The 21,809-nt window shown below is 42.7% G+C and overlaps 2 protein-coding genes across 6 annotated transcripts in view; one reads left to right on the top strand and one right to left on the bottom strand.

The window, feature by feature from the left end:
- The window catches only part of PHC1 (polyhomeotic homolog 1), a 64,981-nt gene extending 58,446 nt beyond the window's left edge, over nucleotides 1-6,535 (top strand). Inside the window, exons 7-14 of the mRNA XM_044679078.1 lie at nucleotides 102-874; nucleotides 1,321-1,468; nucleotides 1,710-1,921; nucleotides 2,689-2,803; nucleotides 3,209-3,317; nucleotides 3,493-3,643; nucleotides 4,154-4,385; nucleotides 5,568-6,535. Of these exons, the coding sequence (XP_044535013.1) occupies nucleotides 102-874; nucleotides 1,321-1,468; nucleotides 1,710-1,921; nucleotides 2,689-2,803; nucleotides 3,209-3,317; nucleotides 3,493-3,643; nucleotides 4,154-4,385; nucleotides 5,568-5,722 (1,895 nt within the window). The 3' untranslated portion in view covers nucleotides 5,723-6,535. The remainder of the gene's footprint in view (nucleotides 1-101; nucleotides 875-1,320; nucleotides 1,469-1,709; nucleotides 1,922-2,688; nucleotides 2,804-3,208; nucleotides 3,318-3,492; nucleotides 3,644-4,153; nucleotides 4,386-5,567) is intronic.
- A 73-nt stretch (nucleotides 6,536-6,608) lies between these two features.
- M6PR (mannose-6-phosphate receptor, cation dependent) lies at nucleotides 6,609-15,752 on the bottom strand. 5 transcript variants are annotated; one of them, XM_044679661.1, is made up of 8 exons: nucleotides 15,696-15,752; nucleotides 14,042-14,166; nucleotides 11,250-11,429; nucleotides 10,327-10,493; nucleotides 9,535-9,644; nucleotides 9,201-9,331; nucleotides 8,549-8,675; nucleotides 6,609-8,176 (listed from the first exon to the last, which is right to left on the bottom strand). In XM_044679661.1, exons 3-8 carry the CDS (start codon nucleotides 11,426-11,428, stop codon nucleotides 8,054-8,056), a joined length of 837 nt encoding a protein of 278 aa, XP_044535596.1. In that variant the 5' UTR covers nucleotide 11,429; nucleotides 14,042-14,166; nucleotides 15,696-15,752; the 3' UTR covers nucleotides 6,609-8,053. The 5 variants fall into 5 exon arrangements, with proteins under 5 accessions (XP_044535596.1, XP_044535594.1, XP_044535595.1 ...); XM_044679659.1 differs by lacking the exon at nucleotides 15,696-15,752 and adding an exon at nucleotides 15,143-15,418; XM_044679660.1 differs by lacking the exon at nucleotides 15,696-15,752 and adding an exon at nucleotides 14,790-14,854.
- Nucleotides 15,753-21,809: the final 6,057 nt, after the last annotated feature.

Here is a 21,809-nt window from a genome sequence, read left to right as displayed (position 1 = left end):
TTATACAGCCTCAAAGTTTGGAACTCCTGGAAGGAACTCTTAGTTTGATCACATTTTATTCTTTCCCTGTTCCCTTGCCCGCCTTGGCCTCATTCCTCTAGCAACCTACACACAGATCCAGCCCCACTCACTGATCCAGCAACAGCAACAGATCCATCTACAGCAGAAGCAAGTAGTAATTCAGCAGCAGATTGCCATCCACCACCAGCAGCAGTTCCAGCACCGGCAGTCCCAGTTGCTCCACACAGCTACCCATCTCCAGTTAGCCCAGCAGCAGCAGCAGCAGCAGCAACAACAGCAGCAGCAGCAACAGCAAGCCCCAGCTCTCACTGCCCCTCAGCCACAAGTTCCGCCTCCCCAGCAAGCCGCACCCCCACAGTCTCAACAAGCCCAGACCCTGGTCGTCCAGCCCATGCTCCAGTCCCAGGCCCTGACACTCCCACCTGACTCCGCTCCTAAGCCACCCATGCCCATCCAGTCCAAACTGCCCCTGGCATCCATTAAGCCTCCTCAGTTAGGGGCTACCAAGATGTCTGCTACCCAACAACCTCCCCCACATATTCCAGTTCAAGTTGTGGGAAGTCGGCAGCCAGGTTCAGCCCAGGCACAGGCTTTGGGATTGGCACAGCTGGCAGCTGCTGGACCAGCTTCTCGGGGAATGCCAGGCACAATGCAAGGAATGGGCCAGACCCATGTAACTTCACCACCCTCCCAGGCTACTAGCACCCTGCAAGAGGTCCCTCCACCCCTGGCCTCTGGGGTCAGCTTGACCCCTCTGCAGGGAACAGCACATGTGGTAAAGGGTGGAGCCTCTGCCTCACCCGTTGTGGCCCAGGTGCCTGCTGCCTTCTATATGCAGTCTGTCCAGCTGTCGGTGAGTGACATCTGAAAGGGAAAGGGATGTTAAGCAGATAGGGAAGTGGTGGGGGAAGAACCTGGGTTACAGCAGGGATATTTCCCTTTTAAACTGGAAGAGGGGCTCAAAGATGAGAGGCACTGCTGCTTGTTTGGTCCTGATGGTAATTAGTATTCAAACTCCATCCTTAGTGGTCAGTTTTCTGAGCAGTCAACCACTCTGAAGCCACTGAGGTAGGCAAGAGTACTAGGACAAAGCAACATGGAATAGAACTCAGCTCCTAGGTTAGTCTTAGAAGTGGCTCAGACTAGAAAGAAGAGGGAGAACCCAGAAGGGAAAACTTCAGTTTGAGAATTGAGAGCTGCTGAAGTGTCACCTAGAATGAATGGGAGTTGTCAGAATCCTAGATTATCCTTCATCCTTGGGTTCTATCTGATTTTCTCTTTTCATTTCCTACTATAAAGGGCAAACCCCAGACTCTGGCTGTTAAGCGAAAGGCTGAATCTGAAGAAGATAGAGAGGAATCCTCTGTTGTAAACACTATGCTTTCTGCCAAGTCATCACCAATCATAGAGAGTCCCAAAATCATGGAAGAAAAGGGCAGCCTTGCAGGTGAAATGACAACAGGCTTCCTAGTGGCTTCTGGAGTATGCTAGGGACAGGCACTTACACTAAAGAGCTGAAAGACAAATCTAGGGCAGTAGCATGCCCAAGGTGGGGTGGATAAATGGGCAGATTCCCAAAACTGGTATGTCTGGGTTGTATTTAGCCACCAAGTCTATTATTATGACAGAGTATACTGAAGGAACCTCTTATACCTGCTCCATATATATATATATATTTTTTTTTCTAGAGAAAGCTGAGCCAGTGGTCAACATGGTCCCTAACACTCCGAGCAGTGAGCTGGCGGTTTCAGCCCCCACCCCATCGGTGCCACCTCCCACACTGGCCATGATGTCTCGACAGATGGGTGACTTGAAGCCCCCACAGGCCATTGTGAAACCTCAAATCCTTACTCACATCATTGAAGGCTTTGTCATCCAGGAAGGGGCAGAACCTTTTCCGGTGAGGGAGTAGGGTCGAGTGATTTATAGTTAAGAGTTTTAACCTTCTCTAAGCAAAAGATATTGTTCCACCAATCTGAATGAATGAACTTGTGACAAAGAAGGGTACACCTCAGGGTTCATTAGCTCTGGATTTAGACAGTGAACCTGTGTGTGAATCCTGCCACTGGCACTTTAGAGCCTCAGGCATGGCACCTAACGTACCTGCTCCTCATTTTCCTCACCTATAAAACAAAGGAGAGAGGACTAAGTGATCTAAGGCCCCTTCTGGCTCAGAGCATATGACTATGAGTCAGAAAAAGCAAAAAACAAAAAAAAAATTTTGATGGGGGTGAGCAAATGAAAGAAAATATTTGTAGAATTAAGATTGGGTCTCTGGAGAGCATGTATTCTAACCCTTTGATTTTACACATAAAATAGATAGTTTGCAATAGGTGAAAGGGTTACCCCAAGTCATTCAGTTCGTGAGGGGCAGAGCCAAGACTTAATTGAGTCCCAGGCCAGACATCTCATTGTATTATAGGCAAAAGTCAAGAAAAGTCTAAAAAGAAATATAGTGCTGGGGAGATTGTACATCTATTCTCCAGTGTCTTGTATGAAATCCTGGGGGCTCTTGACTGTTCCACCCATTCTGGGATAATGATCTCTGGTTCAGACTTTGCAACTAACTTATAGATATAGATAAGAACCTTATGGAGGGATATCCTTGAAAGAACTGTAAAGAGAGAAGGAAAGAAATGAACTAACTGGTTATGTTGCCACTTGCAGGTGAACTGTTCTCAGCTCTTGAAGGAGTCTGAGAAGCCATTACAGACGGGAGCTCCTATAGGGCTGAATGAAAGCCAACCAGGTGGCCCCCTGGGAGGGGACAGTATAACTTCAGGTGAGTATGACTATGAAGAACCCTCTTGGGAAAAGAGATTCACGGTGGTGGGCTTGGGCTAATTTACTAATTCTTTTTAGGGTTTTCATTAATCTTTGGGAGAAAGGGGTCTCATCTACTTAGTCAGCCACTAAGGATCTTTCCTTCTTAGCCAGAGAAGTGAGCAGCAGAGGTGGGGATAGGGGTTGGAGGGGAATGTGAATGAAGAAAGGGATAATGAAAACATCTCAGGTGGCAATGACATTCTTGAACAGTTTCAATGGTGTAGGGCCAAAGAGCTCCCAGCAGGGCTACTTAAGGGCCGAGAGCTGGTTTAGTAGGGCTTCTGAAGGGCTGCCTCTGGGGCTTCACGTGTCCTGATGGCAGTCATGATAGCCCATCCCTCAGCATTTTCCTGTTCTCCAGAGCTGGATAAGAAAACAAATCTTCTGAAGTGTGAGTACTGTGGAAAATATGCTCCGGAGGAGCAGTTTCGTGGCTCCAAGAGATTCTGCTCCATGACATGTGCTAAGAGGTACTCAGGCCCCTACCCTCTCATCCCTTTCCCAGGACTATTTCCCAGATGCTCTCCTGACACTCTTCCTTTCCTTTTTTAAAGTTAATTTGTTTGGTATAGGGTTGGCATATATAGTGGGAAGCTCTACCCAAAGGCTTGACCTACTCCAGTGCTTTAACCCTTGCTCACTTAGGTACAATGTGAGCTGTAGCCACCAGTTTCGACTAAAGCGGAAGAAGATGAAGGAGTTCCAGGAGGCTAACTATGCTCGAGTACGCCGGCGTGGGCCTCGACGGAGTTCTTCTGATATTGCCCGAGCCAAGATCCAGGGCAAGCGACATCGGGTAAGCTTCTCTTGAAGAGCCAGTGACTATTGAAAGAGATACCCGTCCCCCACCCTGAAATGAATTTCCTTCCATCTTCCACCTTCCCCCGCCCCTCCATTCAAGGAATTGGAAGCAAGTTGAGTCACTACTGCTTGAGTGTGGCTTTTGATGGCAACATAACCAACTCATCGTTAGTCTGCCAAAAAAAAGTCACCAGTTGTCTTCTTCGCTTCCCTTTATTTGTCCTCTAGTTCTTGTTTTCACCAGTTCTTTAAATGTAATTTTTGCATAGTGGTTGTTATACTAAGTGAAAAAAAGAGAAGCATGAAAAGTCAAAAAGCAATAATGCAGTAAAAATTGGAATTTGCCTGTAAATAGGGTTATTTTGTGCCCATTTGTAGATTACTTCACACATGTATATATCACTTGGAAGCATTCTGAAGGCCTCTAGAATGTCTGAGATGCATATGATAGCCCTATGTTTAATTCTGCCAATCTTTCTTCCTTATTCTCTCTTTTCTAACACAGGGTCAAGAGGATTCTAGCCGGGGCTCAGATAACTCTAGTTATGATGAAGCACTATCTCCCACATCCCCTGGGCCTTTATCAGTGAGGGCTGGTCATGGAGAACGAGACCTGGGAAATCCTAACACAGACACCCTAACACCAGAGCTGCATGGTATCAACCCTGTCTTCCTATCCAGCAACCCCAGCCGCTGGAGTGTGGAAGAAGTCTACGAGTTCATCGCCTCTCTACAAGGTCAGACCTTACTGATAACTCCTTCCCACAGCCTGAAAGGTTCATCTCAATTTAGAAAGTGTTTCAAACTCTTCTTTAGGGTTAGTATCACAGTGTAATGATGCTATAGAATAGTGTATGGGTAGTGTAGAAAGATGTATTTTTTCCTTTTAGTTAATTATATTTCCTTTCCATAGCATGGTTTGGTAGTTGGGAGGAGGGGTAATGGTGCTTTATCTAATTTCTGACTCAGAGATTGGCTTGACACTCCACCATGTTACAGAAATGGCAGCAGCTTTCTTCTACTTTAATGGCTGTTATTCTCTACAGCAGGCCTGCTTTTCAACTTGGTCACTCTCCTTGTTCACTTCATTTTATGCTGACCTCTTACAAAATGAAAATATTGTTGTATTTCTTGTAAGAGTGACTAGAAGTATTCATTATCTTTCACTGTAACAAGGGGACTGTGGCTTCTTGAAGTCAGAAAAAGCTGGAAGTTAGAAAGATTTTCAGGAATTAAGATATTCTTCCCTGCCTCAGCAGGAAAAACAATTTCCAAACCAGTCTTAAGATCCTTAAAAATCCTCTGATGATTTGGTAGTGTAGGTATGAGTTCTGGGTCCCAGAGTAGACATTCAGAAAGTATTCTTCGTGCTTAATTATAAATGTAAAGCATATTTCTCTACTGTAGACCACAATAAGTGTGAGCTATTTGGTTCTAGGTTTTGTAGTTTTACTAACTAGTTAGTTCTTTAATCCTTCTTAGGCAGTTATAGTCAGTTGCCCATCCTCCTCTCATTGTACCCCAGGAACATACCTTCTCAGATCCCGTATTCTATCTCTGAACTTAGGATAAGTGAGTCCCATTCTAGCTTTGCATTGCTTATCCTCAGTTCATCCATCACGCCCTGCCACTGTTCTGTCTGGGGTACTGTGAGGGGAAAGGAAATACTGTCTGCTATGTACCTGAAGCTCCTCAACCTGATAATGGAAGGGGCATCCTGGGATGGAAATGCTGCCTGGCACAAGATGGGGCCAGGATGCTTGGAGGCTGCTGTGTGAAACAGGTGGGACAGTCCTAAGGGAGACAGGCCAGGTTATAGCCCCACTGCCTTCTAAACCTTGCCCTCCCCTTTCCACCCTTCCCTCTTTTTGGCTGGCGCCCATTTTTATAAAACTCTTCTCATCTTTGCCTTTTTCTAGGATGCCAAGAGATTGCAGAAGAGTTTCGCTCCCAGGAGATTGACGGACAGGCCTTGTTGCTACTCAAAGAAGAACACCTCATGAGTGCCATGAACATCAAGTTGGGTCCAGCCCTCAAGATCTGCGCCAAGATCAATGTCCTTAAGGAGACCTAACAAAAGTCCTCCCACAGACTAGTTCTAAGTGAGCTTTCTCTTGCTGCCCATGCTGCAACCTGCTGAGTACCAGCAGAGATCCGGGCAGGGGAAGAGGGAGCCGCCTCACCAGTGGAGAACACAGGGGTGAAAAGATGAGTTTTCATCCACCCTCTGGTGAACTTTGCTGTCACCACATGACAGCAACTTTAACACTTCATCCCAGTTCTAGTTTATTTTTGAAAAATGGCTTCTCCCTCACCATTCCACCCTTCCCTGAACCCCAAATCTTTGAGACCACCTAAAGGGCAGGGGCTATTCTGCTCAGTCCTGGATGGCAAGCCTAGTCAGGAGTTAACTTCTGGAGGTCCTACGGTAAGGCTAGGGCCTGACAATGCATGGTAGGGGCTGCTTCCCTCCATTGGGGCAGTAAGGGTAGGATTTCTAGTCTCTGGTACTTCTCTCTCCAGACTGTATGTACCATTGTAGGTCTGGCCCAGAGTCCCGTGGCAGGGCTGTTCAACCCTCTTGAGAGTGGATTCCTAAGCTTCGAGTTGCTACAGGGGCCCACGGCATGATGTTTGTGGCTGGCACGTGTGTGGCTTTTCTTATTCTTTTTTCTCCCCCATTCATCTGTTGGATTTCTTCTATTCTGCCCCAACCTTTTCTTTCTTTCTACCTCTTCTCTTTCCCCTAGCTTTACAAGGCAGGAGTATGAGTTACGTGGGGCCAGGAATATAAATACCTGCCTCAGACCCTGTTTCTTGTGCAACAACAACAACAACAAAATCAAAATATTTTTTTTTCTTCCTTAGTAAAAGGATGAAAACTGGTCTTGGTTGTCTGTTTTACTTTATGCCTGAATTTCTTGACCCTAATTCTTATGTGAACAGCCAGACCACAAAGATAGGGTTTTTTTGGTCCTTTTAATTTTCTGAAGTTGTGTTTTTATACAAAAAGTGGCATAGACTTTGCCTCATTTTAAAACACCAGGTTAAGGAAGAAGGAGGAAAACAAAATACACACACACACACACACACACACACACAGAGGGGAAAAAAAAACCTGCTGATTTTATAACCTTAATTTCCCTATATTCAAAGGAAAAAAAATGTTCCAATAGTAATGAAAAAGCCAAAGAGAAAATTTCTGTCTGTTGTAGCTATTTTGCCCCCAACTGGCCAGAAGAACCTTATTAAATAGCCTAAGAAAGATTAGCCCAGTTTCCTGGCCATACCACCTAATTAGAAAAGGGAGGCACCAGAAGGAATTTTGAAAACCCTTATTTACCCCAAAACATCTCCTGGGCAGTACACACTTTCCTCCCTGAGCCAGCAGAGGGAATATTAGTAGCATTCTCTATACTTGGAAGCAGGGCCCTAGGCTCCCTATCCACTTGTATTTGCATTTTTTGGCAATTTTTGTAAAAGAAAAATCACATCCCTGGGGAGACAGGCCATATTCATAAAAAGGAGGGAATACATCTTGAAAATTCAAAGCTTCACCAGGTTCTATAATCGGAGAGAGAAAAAATTTGTCTCCACCAATAAGCTCACCCCAGGCACAGCTAGTTTTCCTTTTCAGGAGCCAATGTGGCACAATACTTCAGTCTCATTTCCCCTTCTAGTTTCTGGCTTTCTGGATTGGGCTTTTTGGCTGAATGTGAAGTGATACACATGATCACAATCCATGTAATATTTCAAGGCAAAGGTCCCTAACTAAGTCAACAGATGACTTGGTGGTGCCTCACAAACTTGTGGCCTGGGAAAATTCACATTTTCTAGTTCTGATCCCAGTGAGGGCCAAGAGAGATTGGGGGTTGCCTTGGGCCCAGACTAAATTCAGAAGTGATAATCATTACAAAGCTGTCCTAAGCAACAGGGAATTCCAACCAGACTCTTGCAGGCATAGGGTAACAGCATGACAGCAACCAAAACCCTATATAAATAAATTTTTTCTTTAGAATCCAGTGTCTCATAGAAGAGGCTAACATTGAAAATGCAGTAAAAAGGCTGGGAAAGTCTCTTGTCCACTCCCAGCCATCTGTACACCTCCCTAACCATCCCTTTTCTGTAAGGGTAGTCCCTCTCGGACTCAGTTCCCTTCAGCCTGTAAGGAGGATCCCTTCTATGCACATTCCTCTGGGTCAGTGCCACTAATGGACTCCAAAGGGAAAACACAGAGCAGAGAGAAGGCAGCTTAGTGGGTAGAAAGAGTGAGTGCAAGTTAAAAGCAAATTAGAGGGAAAAACTGGTAGAAGAGATGGAGCAGCAGCGGCGGCGGGAGAAATCTGGCTGAGGATGCTTTGGTTCGGGGGTGGAGAAAAAGAAAGGCTGGGTATCTCCAGTGCAGTCACATGGGCAGCAAGTGGTCATCCCTCTCTTCTGATTCTTCCCCGAGCTGGTCGTCCCCCACGCCCCGGTAGGCAGCAGGCACATTTCGGGGCTTAGAGCGGCACACAAAATCACAGCCATCCTGAGAAAAAAAGAATGACTGAAGGCTTTAGCTATGGGGGTGAAGAGATACTCAAGGTCTAGTATTGGTCTATGAATATCACAGGTGAGCCTGGGGGAGGCTGGTTCCAGGAAAAAGTAACTCAAAGAATAAACTGAAAGTGTCTGCTGCCAACATGCAAGGTTAAAAGTTTCGTTTTGAGTTTTTGAGCCTAGGAGAATAGGGTCTCACTGCCCTAACCATTTCCTTTACCCTCATCCCTCCTCCCCCCTTAAGAAACTCAAACCACTTTTAAGAGGGAAAACTAGAATAAGCCAGGTCTTGCAAAAGATCAGAATCTATCTGTTCCCTACAGCTAGATGCAGAATGGGTACCATAGCAACAGTTACTTACAGCTACCAAATTGCCCAGATCCTGCCAGAAGGCTAGATGAGGGAACTGCTCCATGCCTTTGGCACCTACCACCAACCTTTGGTATAAGAAGCCCCCAATGAAATAGATAGCCACCAGTGAGGCAAACCTATAGACAGAGAAGGGGGAAGAAACCAGAAAAAGAATCACATTAACTTGAGACACAAGTTCTAAGGAATAAGACTGGGAACCCAGCTAGAGCTAGTGAATAACTAGCAGTACAGTAGTGACTCCTATCCCCCAAATGACCTCAAGGCAACTAACTAGAGCTAGAGACCTGCAAAGGGGGGAGGGGGGAGAGGATGGGAAGAGGCTCTTGGCATTGAGCATGAATCTGGAAACCATCTTGGCACAAATTCATTCTTGGTCAAAGCAAATCACCAGCCTCTTGGCTTATGCTTTAGTTTATCCCATTAGCCAAAGAAGAATAAGAATTGTCAAGTTGTCTAAGACAGAGTCCTTCCTCACCCCCCCCCCCCAATTACACTAGATTATATTAAATCAAACCCATTCACATTCTCTTAGCTGCAAAAGATGGGAATGCATTTTAATCCCTCATGCCTTTACAGAAATTGTTCCCACTGATAAAAATAGAGAAATGGGTACTGAAGTATTTGTGCTTCAGAGCACTCACGTGATAAGTAAAATAGAGCCCACACTGAGATGGGTATCTTCAGGCGGGCAAGCCAGACTGCTGTCCATCTCAAAGAGGTAAAAGCATTCTTGTATTTTGCCCCTTTCTTCAGAGACTGGTGCAAAGTTGCCCTGGGAAAAGATGGGAAATGATAATTTACTATGTTAAAGGTAACATTTTCTACCACCTAACCCACCCTTAGCCTAATTCAGCAACCTAACAAAAGAAATACTCCCCTTAACTCCACAGACTTTCCTAAAATTGCCATCCAGTAGTGCCCTGTCCACTCTGCTATTCAGTTTCTGTCAATTGTATTGGCCCCATAGTGTCTCACCCCAATGGTATGTTTGTTACAGGAGATCATCACTACTGCCCGTCGCTGTTCCTTGCCACAATGGTTGTCATACTCATCACCCCCTTTATAGGTCAACATGATCCAGTCACCTGAGGGACAAGGAAAACCTTTTGTCGAAGGAAAGGGTAGCAGCAACATATTTGAGCAATATAGTGGGTGGAAGAGAATAAAAGTAGATGAATTAGCTCTACTGAAAAATGTGTTCATGAATGCATCAAGGGAGCTATATCAACTATACCAGTGTCATGTATCTTTATAGGATACTCAAAACTGGAAAAGGTGAGTGTCTAGGCTAGTAATAAGTCTTGATAATGTCCAAAGGCACAATGACATGAATCAAAATAATTTCTATTTTACTGGAGTATACTATACAGCTATATCAAATCAATCTTATGAGTTAATATTGACTCACTGAGAAAAGGATAGAAGGGAGAAGTCTACCTACATTCTGGTATTTAAAATCGGTTACTAAATTCAAAATAACTATGTACTGGTTGAATAGTGGGGGAGAAAAGATGGTGGCACAAGGATGATCATGTTCTTTCCATCTTTAACCCTTAGTGAAATAATCATGCCAACAGATACTCCTTAAGCAACAAATATATAAAGAAAACTATAAAGGGGAAAAAAAAGAAAAAACTATAAACTTGGAAGGGAGACCAGGTGGCAGATCATAAAATACATCTGAAAGGGCAAAGAAATCTGGGAAACTGAGTTGAAATCAGTTGACTGAATTTATCTGATGACAGTACAAGTGAGAAAGGGTCTTACTGCCATTGAAGACATGGGTTTCATTAATTCTCCCTACTATCGTCTCCTTTTTAGTCTTCAAGTTGACCTGCACCAGTCCAGCCCCAGAGTTGTTGCTGCCAACTTCTCGGCACACCCTAAATTTGTAGGTATAGGATTCTGAATCATGGCCCACAGTACTCTCAAAGCTGTAAGACAAAAGAGGGAAATGAAGAAGGGGGTTAAGTCAGAACAGTTATGTCCACTTACAGCAGAACTTAACCTAACCACATCTACTGTGGTTTGTGTTCATTATCCAAGATCATCCCACCTTTTTGGCAGAGATAATTATGGTCACACATAGTAGTTAATACCATCTGCAGAAATATGATATCTGAGGCTCTGAAAGGTTAACTGGTAATTAAAACACACACAAACACACCTGCCAGAGCTTCCAGGCTTTCCACAGAGCATCTGTCCCAAGCCCTGCCACTTTATATATGCCAAGTGCCCATGCTCTGGAGCATGGAGTTCTGAAAAGTTGCTTTTTTCCTTAAGAAGGACCTTTAAATAAATAACTGATTATCCTATCCTCCCTAGCCCCCACTCCACACATATTCCCAAGATTCAAGGTAGCAGGGAACAGTTAAAGGATGGACCTAACAATGTCCATGTAAGCTAAGGCTCAGTGCCCACGTCAGATACAGTTTGTCATCAAAAGTTTACTTTAGAGAGTACAGGCTTAGTCCTTGGAGTTTATTCTTGGAGGCAAATAAATCAAGCTGAATTACGTAAGGAATATAGGCTGATAGTAAAAATCGGGTTGATTTCCCTCCCCTTCCTTTTATTCATTATGAAATAGGGTGGCTGGTCCCCAAAGAACACAGATGGCATTCCTTACATGGCAAGGAAAGATTCCTTAAAACAAATACTGCCCCAAACCCTGGGAAGTTTCTGCCCTTTACCTTTGGCCAAAAAGTGGAGTCAATTTTTTCAGTATGGCCCGCTCCTTTTCTGACTCTTTATCCTTTTCTCCTATCAAGTCACAGGTTTTCTCTTCCACCTGCCAGGCCTCCTTCACTGCCACAGCCAGGAGTAGTAGAAATAGCAGCCCAGCCCTCCAGCAGCTGTAAAAGGGGAACATCCTGAAGGGAAGAGGAGAAAAAGGAGGAGAAAGAGTCAACCATCACAACACACTGTCAGGCTGATCTTTTAGTTATTATGCACAAAGCATCAAAACCTTTGGACTTGGCACATACAATATGTCTAACACATATCCTCTCAAGCCAACTGTGCTTAATACCTATCACTGGCCACATTGGTTTTGTTCTTTTTCTCTTTTATTTCCATTTTATCCCCAGATTTTCCCTTTAGAAAATATAATGTTGTATCTACCTCTAGTTAAAATTGTAAGTTAGTTATGTTTAAATGATCCATTGGGGAGACTAGACTCCCAAAGGATCACAGGGGGGAATGTATAGTTAGAAATATCTTGAATCCCTAAAAACTACATTACCCAAACTTCCTTTCTGTATCACCTACAATGCTAAGTTCTCCCAAACTCAGGCACAATTTATTTATTTTAAAAACCCTTACTTTCTGTCTTAGAATCAATACTAAGTATTGGTTCCAAGGCAAAAGGGTAGTAAGGGCTAGGCAATGGGGGTTAAGTGACTTGCCCAGGGGGTCACACAACCAGGAAGTCTCTCAGACCACATTGAACCCAGGACTAACCATCACTGGGCCTGACTCAATCTACTGGGCCACCTAGCTGCCCCACAGGCACAATTTTATAGAAGACTCTATACCTCCCTATAATGTGTCTCTACAAGTGTCTCTAAAGTGCCAGGCCAGTGCTAATTACTCTCATTATTTTGCATTTCTCTACAAAATGTTTCCATTTGTTAGTTAGTTATAATACTTTGGGGAGGGAGCCAATACGGTGAACAAGCAAAGCTCTCCTCAGTGGTAAGACACCAAAAAAGCCATTTTCAAACCAGGATTGTTAGAGCAGAAATTCTTAACTGCTAAATACAAAACAAACCACACTAAACATTTCAGAAAAACTAAGCAGGTAGGAGCATTACTGCCTATTTGGAAAAGAGGTAGATTTAAGATTTATGCCAAACCAAGAGTTAGTCACAGATCTTGCAGAAGTAAACCTCCCACCCACATTCCCCAAAAGGATCATATAGGTCCAAACAAACCCAAGATAGAAGTAAATAAGAATCCCCTGATTCTTAATGTCTCAGACCAGCTAGAAATCCTATTGCCTGTCTTAGTCATGGAGTGGAAAAAGGACATAAAAGAATAAAGCTCCACTTAACAAATAATAAGCACTCATTTCTTTTAAGGTCTCATGTCTTGCCCCCTCCAAAATGCACTCAATTTTATAAATTATAGGAAGAAGGAAATTCACTAGGTCAGTACACTTCTTGCCACTGAGCTCCTGGGAACCACTCAGCCAAATCACCTTAATGTTTGCATACTTGACCCATTTTATCAAGTTACTCTGGGGAAAAAAATATCGTTCATTAATTAGAATTTACTATACATTTCTAAATTTATTGTCCCCTTCTGTCCATTCCCTTCCTGCTTAGTTCTTACTGGTTTGTATAAGATTTCAACTTTGATTCCAGAGGTTATTTTAAGTAACCGTTTGTAAACTGGTAATTCTATAATTACAGCATCCTGCCATCAAAACTCTGCCAGATAATCCTTAGTCCTACCTACCTTTTCCTACCAACCCCTAAATTCAACTTTTCACTTTATTGTTATAACTCACCCATAGTCTGAGGATCCCCCCAAAACTAAAATACCCATCCTTCCAAAGATCTAAATTAGGTGACAGATAACAAAACTACATCCTCCATTTGACTCAGAGATACAAAGGGGAAAATGACTTCTCCAAAGCTAAGAGTGACTTAGTGGAAAATGGAACAAAAGACTCAGGCCCCAAAATACTGCCTGATAGTACTACCTAAAGGGTACACAAAATGAATTGAGAAAAGATTAAAGGCATCAAAATTCTGAACTCCCGGAAAAAAGTCATTTCAGTTTTGGAAAGAGGGATTTCAGGCATAAGGTTTAAAGTCTAAAGCCTCTTATCTGTTATAGTTGAACTTTTCTTTAAAAAGCCTAAAGCACTAAACCCAGAATTCCACCTTTAGTCTATCCCATTGAGCTGAGCAATTAGGAGAGGTCACCCCCAATCTTCTAATCAATGAATACCAAATCCCAAACTATAAGAGAAATAGATTTCTCATTCTTCCAACAGGCCAAGAATCTACCCTCTTAGTCTTTACGTCACAGAAACCACCTCCAGGAATATATAGAAGGCTAAATAGGTAACACTGCACTCAGTTTTAAAGGCAATAGATGAAAAATTGGGCTAGGGACATTCTAACTACAAATACTTCATGAAGGGAAAAAAAAAAGGAATTCTTTCTCATTTGCTCCACAATTGGTCTCTTATTAGAGAATAGTTTTGCATGTAATTTTTGGTTACCACACTATTTAAGAAGTTGAGGATTCACAAAAATATAGACTAAATATGTTTTAAAAATTATTAAAAAGTGATTATTATTCTTATTTATGCCTCATTAGTGTTATGATTAAGGATATCAATAATCATCAAAAAAGCACTTAGTGCAGTGGCTTGCACATACTAAGCACTATATAAATGTTAGCTATTATTCCAGGCATTCTGCTAAGGGTCAGAGATAAATAGGAATATAGGCATATACGAAATACATACAAGGTTTTTCCTTTTCTTTTCTTTTTTATGGTGGGATCATTAACAGATGAGGGGGTTAGGTCAACAGGTGAACCTTGAGGGAAGCTAGGAACTCTTCAGAGTTTGAAGTGAAGAAAACATTCATTCTAGACACAGGAACAGATGCTTTCATCAAACATGAAGGAATGAGTTTTAAATTAAGAAAATAGTAGGTTTTAGTAGGGTTTGTTTTTTCCATTTAAAACTAAGAACTTCTTGACCTGATGATGATTAAAAATAAGCCTCTCCCCAAATCAGAAAGTTATCAAAAGGAAGCTGAGGGGTCTGCATAGAGATGGTCAAGAAACAAGCAATTATCTTTTAAAAGAACATTTAAAATTTGTAAACTAGAAGGGTAAGGACCTCTTATGGATCCCCTCTCAAGTCTATGGCAATCAGAAACACTCAACCTACACTATGGAAAGACTGGTTTGGTAACGGTAACTTCCACTTTTATACCATCTCAACCGCGCAAGTCTGATGGTTGACTTTGAGCCTTCCTTGAAGCAAGAAATCCCTGCCTTCATCTCTTTTCTCGTTTCCGGATAGTTGCATATCAAAAACATTTAAGGGATGGCAAAGAGAAACCCTGGAGAAATAACTCAAACTGTCTCCTCGAGAAACTTTGAGCCAACTGACGCAAGATGCTACACCGTGCATCTTTGTAATCTGTCTCAAAAGACTCCTGTTTCTTCCTAGGCTTCTATTTGACGTCTTCACCGCAAGTTACCTTGTGAATCCCACACGAGGGAGAGCCTCCAATGATAATTCAGTCAGTGCCCACGGAGAGAAGATGGGGGGACCTTCCTTAGATTACTGTCTCCCTCTTTTCACCAGTCCATTTCCCCCAAATATTACTCAAATCCTATAGGTTCTCCTTCCATTCATACCACGTCCCTGCAACTTCCTCGTGGCCTAGTCCGAGTCCCAGCCTCCCCCTCCTCCCACTACATCCTCCGTGGGAGTTCGGATCGAGCTCCTGGCGGAGAGAGGGATGCCAAGGATCCAGATTCCAAAAGGGTCCTCTTAGGGTCGTTCTTCCCAGTCTCCAGTACCTCTCCCAAGGGGCCTCAGCATACTCACGTGCCACTGGGGAGGAGGGGCGAAACGCCGATCGTCCTGAATTATTAATGAGCCCTCATGAATATTAATTAGAGCACCCCTCCTTGGAAATTCCCAGTGAATATCGTCTGGAGACTGGGCCCGAAGAAGGGACAGTCCAGGGTCCCAGCGGCGGTTCCCGTCCCAGAGGCCAGGGTTTCCAGTAGCACCTCACACTGCCCCACTCTGGGAACCGGAAACAGGAAACGCAAACCTGCCGCCCGGCAAGGATGCCTCCCACCAGGCCCCGCGGCAGGCAACCACAGCGAGTTTTTTTTTTTTTAACCCTGCCCCTTCCCTCCCGCCCCCAACTAATACAGCCCACTATTTGACCATTCATTGGCAAAAAGCGAGTTCAATCCCTAGCTTCTGAAATTAAACCCGCCCTCTTCCCACTCCGACCAATTACTAATGGAACCCTCATATAGGCACCGCCCTCCTCTCCTGCCAATCTAGAAGGCCCCGCCCCTACACCCACCTTTCCCATCAATAACCAACCTTCACCTCCCCACCTCCAGCTGTCACGCGGACTCACGTGCCCGATAGCTGGCTCTCGGCTCTTAGGGCTGTGAATTGTAAAATAGGGAAGCGGAAACTGGGGTGAAGGGGAACGTTGGGGTCAAGAATGACGTAGATGCCGCTCAGCACTTTGGGAGTCGTAGTCTTTTTCTTTTCCTCTCATCGAACCCACCAAGCTCACTCTCTCTTCCCTCCTGCACCTTTGTGCCCTCCTTTCTGCGTTTGATAGGACTACTGAGGGACCAAACTGTGAGCCCATGATATTAACCTAGATTCTTGGGAAGATTCTAGAATGTGATTCTAAAGTGATAGATGGTGAATACTTAGGGAAAAAAGGAAGCAAGAGTCATCATGATTTCATCAAGAGCTGGTTGTGCCAGACTAATTTCATTTCCTCTTTTGACAGCATTTTCAAGCTGATATTATCAGGAGAATAACTCGATCTCAGCAATGCATTTGATAAAGAATGAATACTGCCCTTGTGTTCGTATAAATTGCTGTGGGCTAAATGACTGTGCTTTAATGTTGATTCAAGATTGGTTGAATGATATGATCTACTGATGGATCAAAGTCAGCTAGGACAGAGGTCTCTAATGGAGTGTTCCGCCCTGGTTCTGTGCTATTCCTCTTCTTTGACAGTGACTTAGGTAAAATACAGATAACCATACTTAGCAAATTTTCAGAGGACATAAAAATAATGGAAAATTTGACAAGCTAGAACAGTGAGCAATTTCTAATAGGATGAAATTTAACTTGAGCAAAAATAGTCAGGCTTTTAAAAAATCTATTGCATAAATGGAAGAGGGAAATTGCAGTTGAGGGAGTATGTTTCTGTGAAAAAAAGATCTAGGGATTTTTAATGGGCTGTCATCCCAGAGTGACAATGTGAGGAGTACCCTTTAATCTTGGAATCTGCAAAGATATTCGGGGTTTTTCCCGTCTTGTGGGGAGAGAGGACAGTAAAACGCAAAACAGGAAAGCCTTTAAGGAAATTTCACTCTATAGAGCAGGCAGTAGTCCCTCTTCGTAACCGAAGATGATTCTCTCTTTCTCCAATCAGCTCTTTCAGAGTGGAAAGCTTTCCCCCAATCAGTTCTTTCAAATTGTCTCGCTCTCCACCAATCAGCTGAGGCCGCCAAATCAAGCAGTCCTGCTATCAGCTGATGTGAGCTGATACCTTCGGTGCTCCGATTCCTTGGCTTCTTGGTAGGCAGCATTCTCCCGTAGTTTTCTCTGTTATCTTTCCTGTAATTGGCTTCTTCAGAGGCTCACTCCAGTCGATCTGATCTGGCGTCTGTTCTCCGGATTGGCTGTTTCAGAGCTATACTTCCCATTACTTTATGACGAGGAACCCCCAATCCGCAGTTCAATCAGATATAACACAAAATTATTATTATACGCGTCCCCCGGTTCCTAAAAAGTTCTATGCAGAGTTTATCAACAATAATTTACAAAGTCCGGAAAGGTCCTATTCAAGTTAACTGCTGGCAAATAATGTATTTAAAGTGTAAAGAGGCAAATCTAGATTTAAAGCCTTAAAAACTATTCAACCGTTAGAGCTCTTAGACTGAGATGAGTGCTATCTATTCAAATTGCTATTTTCTCCTGCACTTTCCACCCCAGGTTGTCCTCAGATAGGAACAGGAAGATTGGCTGACTTTTATCCTTGGTTTATGGCCAATGGGGAGGTATCCCATCTAGCTGTTGGAAAGGATCATCCTGGGACACGGTCTTCTCAGTCTAAGTTCTAATTAGTGAGAAGTTTTTCCTGGATTCAATTCTAAATTATTCTCCTTACAATTTTCATCCACTGGTCTCAATTGTGCACTCAGGGACCAAACAGAACAGTTTTAATCCCTCTTCCACACAACAGTTCTTAAAATGCTTGAAGTAAAAAGTAAGAGGAATTTGGGTTCCATTCTCCACTTTCCATGCCTTAGAATAGATTTTTAACAAAGTATTAACTCCCAGTTACTCCATAACAAAATGGGAATACTTCTGAAACAACCAGAAGAAGAAAGATAATTTCCTGAACTGGATATTGGCCATGGCCCCCGGAAACTAAATCCTGAGGACTACTGTTTGACAGTTCAGCAGTTAGTACAGTCCAGGAGGGTGCAATGGAAGTCCCTTCTACTAAGAAGAATCACTCTTGGTGGGTGGAGAAAATTTCTCTCCATCAGCCATGATATCAAGCAGCACAGCTGCTTGCCCAGGAGATAACCCCTTTAGCAGTTGGAGAAACAGTTCTAGAGACTTTGAAATATAGTTGAGAGAGTAGAGAACACTCCAGATAGACTATAGATATAAAAAGGCAGTTATTCAAACACCTTTGAGGAGAGGGACCTCTGATAGAAAAGTGACTGGTATGCTAGAATAAGCTAGCACTGGCAATTTAGAGTCAGGTTATGGAAAGGAGAAGATCCTGAGAGCCCGGATGAGACAAATTTAGCAGAGAACTCAGGAAGGATTAGAGAAGCCTCTACAAAGAGGGACGAGAATTAAGAAGGGTTAGGGAAGTTTTCCTATAGAAGATGAGATGTTAGTTGGGACTTAAAAGAAGCCAGGGAAATTAATAGGCACAGATGAGGAGGGAGAGCATTTAAGGCATGAAGACTAGCCAGAGAAAACGTCCAGAGCCCAGAGACAAGAATGTCTTGTTCCTGAAACAGTCAGAAGGCCTGTGTCTCTGGATCAAAGAATGCATGTTAGGGAGTAAGGAGTAAAAAGACTGAAAATGTAAGAAGGGTTTAGATTATAAAGGGCTTTGAATGACAAACAGGTTTTGTACAGCATTTGATCCTGAAGGTAATAGGGAGCTATTGGAGTTTAAGTAGGGAAGAGTGGCATAGTGAATTGAAATAAAACAGGTTAGCCTGAGGTGCCGGAAGCCATCGAGGCTGTGAGGTTTAGCACAGCTACTCACAAGCTCCGACAATCCAGCATGGCAGGTTGTCAGGAGGATGGAAATTCCACACTCAGTTTACCCCATGTGATTATTTTTACAGTGATATTCACTTGCATTGAAATTATTGTAATCAATATCCTTATCCGGCTCAAAGGAGACACAGAAAAACAATACAGGTTCATGGCAAGAACAATCACAGCCATAGACTACCCACTATCCAAAAATAAACCCCTGTACAACCCCCTAGAGTACAGAAATTTCCCCTAGAATCAGCCCAGCAAAAAACCAGCAGTTAGTGAGTTAATGCAAATTTCTAAAGTTCCCAGCAAGAAAATACCTGGCCTGAGTTTGTTCCCAAACTCCTATAGACCAAAGAAACAGTGAAACACAAGGAAATTAAGGCAATGACAAATTAGCACAGAATCATCCTACCAGAACTGCATTCTTATTAACCCTATAGCAGAAAGAACAGCATGGGAACAAAATTTGGACCAGATTGATATTATTGTATCTTATTGGATGTAATCAACTACCATAACTATCTCCTTGATTTATGATGGGAATGAATAGTATAACGTAACTATATACATGATATAATTAGTTAAAATATAATTAACTATTATGCTTAGCTAGGAACTGATGTTCTAGTACCTTACGTACAGATGGCTGAAAAGAATAAGTTCCAACTAAGCCAGGCCATAATGAATAATTCTTGACAAGCTTGCTTCTTTGTTTAACCACAGTAAGATAATTAGTAAATGCCAATCTTGTGATGTTTCAAAAGTTAATATGTGATTTTGAAAGTATGGGAAAATCAAAGCCTGTATGAGATCATAAAGAAAAAAGGGTATAAAAATGAAAATCAGCAGATGGCACTAGAAGGAACAGCCTCTGCAATTTGACTTGCACTCTGGCTTGTTTTTACTCCATTCTTTGCCACGCCATCCCACCTCCAGAGACCCAACCAAGCGAAGAGCAGGCTCTTCACACTGAAGGAGGCTGGTATCAGGAAAAATAAAGCTGATTGGGATAAATGAAAGGTCTTATAGTTGTATTAAAAAAAATCAGTTTCTCAAATCAGCTTTCCACACTGGCTTTGGAGTCAGTAGACCTGGTTCATATCCCACTTCTAAAGCTGATCATCCACATGACTTTGGGTAAATCACTGAATCACCCTGCACCTTAGTTTCCTTATATAGAAAAAAGGTCCCTTCCAATTCTAGATCCATGATACAAAATGTAGGATGACTGAGGGTCATAGTTAGATCATAGCTCTGTAGAAGATCTGGGAGATTTGTTGGCTAGTAAACTCAAAGAGTCATCGGTGTGATATGATGTAGCAGCCACAAAAAAAAAAAAAAAAAAAAAAAAGGCTATTGCAATCTTCAGCTGCACTGATTAGGTACCATTAAAAAGGAGGTCACTACTCTGACCTATACAGATTTGGTTCAATCCACATCTGGAGTATTATGTTCAATTCTGGGGCCCATGCTTTAAGAAGCAGAATAGACATGTAGGCATGTTGAAGAAAAAGACTAATATGGTGCTTTGCAATTTAGGATAGTTCGTGAAAAAGTTTTATCTAACATTGTATCCAAGCCATTTCTAGTTTAGAGAAAAAGATGGCCCTAATGACCTCTGACATGTCTGACCTAAGATGAGTCCAGGAATCTGTCATCTCTATATTATATGTTATGGTTTGGAACTATAAATCTTATTTTTAGATATCACCTTTTTAGCCAGAAGTTCATTTGCCAGAAAGATTTTTCTCTTTTACGTTCCTTGCCTTCAATGCACATACAGGAAGAACATACAATCTGTGTTCCTATGATCTTTAGATTCTTTTCAAGACTTTGTAATCTCTGGTAATATTTTTCTAGGTTCCTTCTTCTAGTATTGTTTGTGCTTACATGAAAAGCAAATCATAAGTTCTCTGTTACATTTTGGATATACTGTATTCCCTGGGAAGGCAAAAGCCTCTGTTATTCCAGAATTTCTTTTAATGTCTTTCTCTGACCTTTACTGGATGATCTTTCCTCTTATAACTCCTGCTTATGGTCTTCTCTGTGTTCTTTAAGAACTTGTGTGCTTTTTGTATCTATTTAGAGGCTCTATTTGAAGTTGTTGGCACAGAGGTTAGAGCCCTGGATCCAGAGGCAGGAAAACATGAGTTTAAATCTAGCCTCAGACACACAAATCACATGGGCTGTTTGCTTCACTTTCTTTAGTTGTATGATAGGATTAATAATAGCACCTACCTCCCAGGGATCAACTGAGATAATATGTGTAAAAAGTACTTAGCATAGCGCTTGGCACTTAGTGCTTATTTCCTCTTCTTTCCCTTTCCTATGAGGCCCATTGCATTTTCTAGCAGGTAAAATTGTTGGTGCCCTCCCCTAAGAAATTTCCTTAGATCAGTTTTGTCTTATTTCCTATGTACATATTGTTTCCTCTAATAGAATGTAAGCTCTTGAAGAGCAGAAACTATTTTGGTTTTGTTTTTGGATATCTTGTCCCTAATGTAATTCCAGATTTTTATTAAGTTTATTTATAATATATATTATATAATGCATATAATATACGATAATATAAACGTATTAAGCTTAAGGGCAGTTAGGTAGCTCAATGGTTTGAGTGCTGGGCCTCGAGTCAGAAAGACATCTCCCTGAGTTCAAATCTGGCCTCAGATACTTCCTAGTTGTATGATCCTGGGCAAGTCACTTAACCCTATTTGCTTTAGTTTCCTTGTCTATAAAATGATCTGGATAAAGAAATGGCAAGCTACTCCAACATCTTTGCTGAGAAAATCCCGATTGGAGTCAGAAAGAATCCAACACTACTGAAAAATGTCTTAAAACTTAGTCTTTACGAATGAACTGCCTAAAGATTGATTATGCCCCATATCCATGGAACTGGCCTCTGACTAGGGCACTGGTAGCTGAGAGTAGCAGCAGAAGACTGTCACTATCTCCTGGAGCAGTGATAGAAAAGATGGCATGCAGAGCGCTCTCTGTGGGCACTTGGCTGCCCTCCCCCAGAGTCCCTTACTAGAAAGGCAGAGAGACATGGGAAGAGCTGCTCTCTTCCCCCTCTCCATTATACCTGATGACATTTTTTCATACCACCCTCCCCTCTGCCCAGCAGCCCAATGGGAATGCTTTCTTCCTCCCCTGTGTGAGGTAAAGGGGTGCTGGGACACAGCACTCCATCTGGGAGGGGGCA

Source organism: Gracilinanus agilis, chromosome 5, assembly GCF_016433145.1.
Source record: "Gracilinanus agilis isolate LMUSP501 chromosome 5, AgileGrace, whole genome shotgun sequence".
NCBI lineage: Eukaryota > Metazoa > Chordata > Mammalia > Didelphimorphia > Didelphidae > Gracilinanus > Gracilinanus agilis.
This window is presented reverse-complemented; position numbering and strand designations above follow the sequence as displayed.

What these genes read in the sequence shown, in the direction of transcription:
- M6PR (XM_044679661.1), bottom strand. Translation starts at nt 11,428, where the DNA reads ATGTTCCCCTTTTACAGCTGCTGGAGGGCTGGGCTGCTATTTCTACTA. An exon ending in AACCCATGTCTTCAATGGCA is followed by an intron (nt 9,645 to 10,326) that starts GTAAGACCCTTT and finishes CTTGTCCCTCAG; the next exon opens with GTGACTGGATCATGTTGACC. An exon ending in ATCTGGGCAATTTGGTAGCT is followed by an intron (nt 8,177 to 8,548) that starts GTAAGTAACTGT and finishes TTTTTTTCTCAG; the next exon opens with GATGGCTGTGATTTTGTGTG.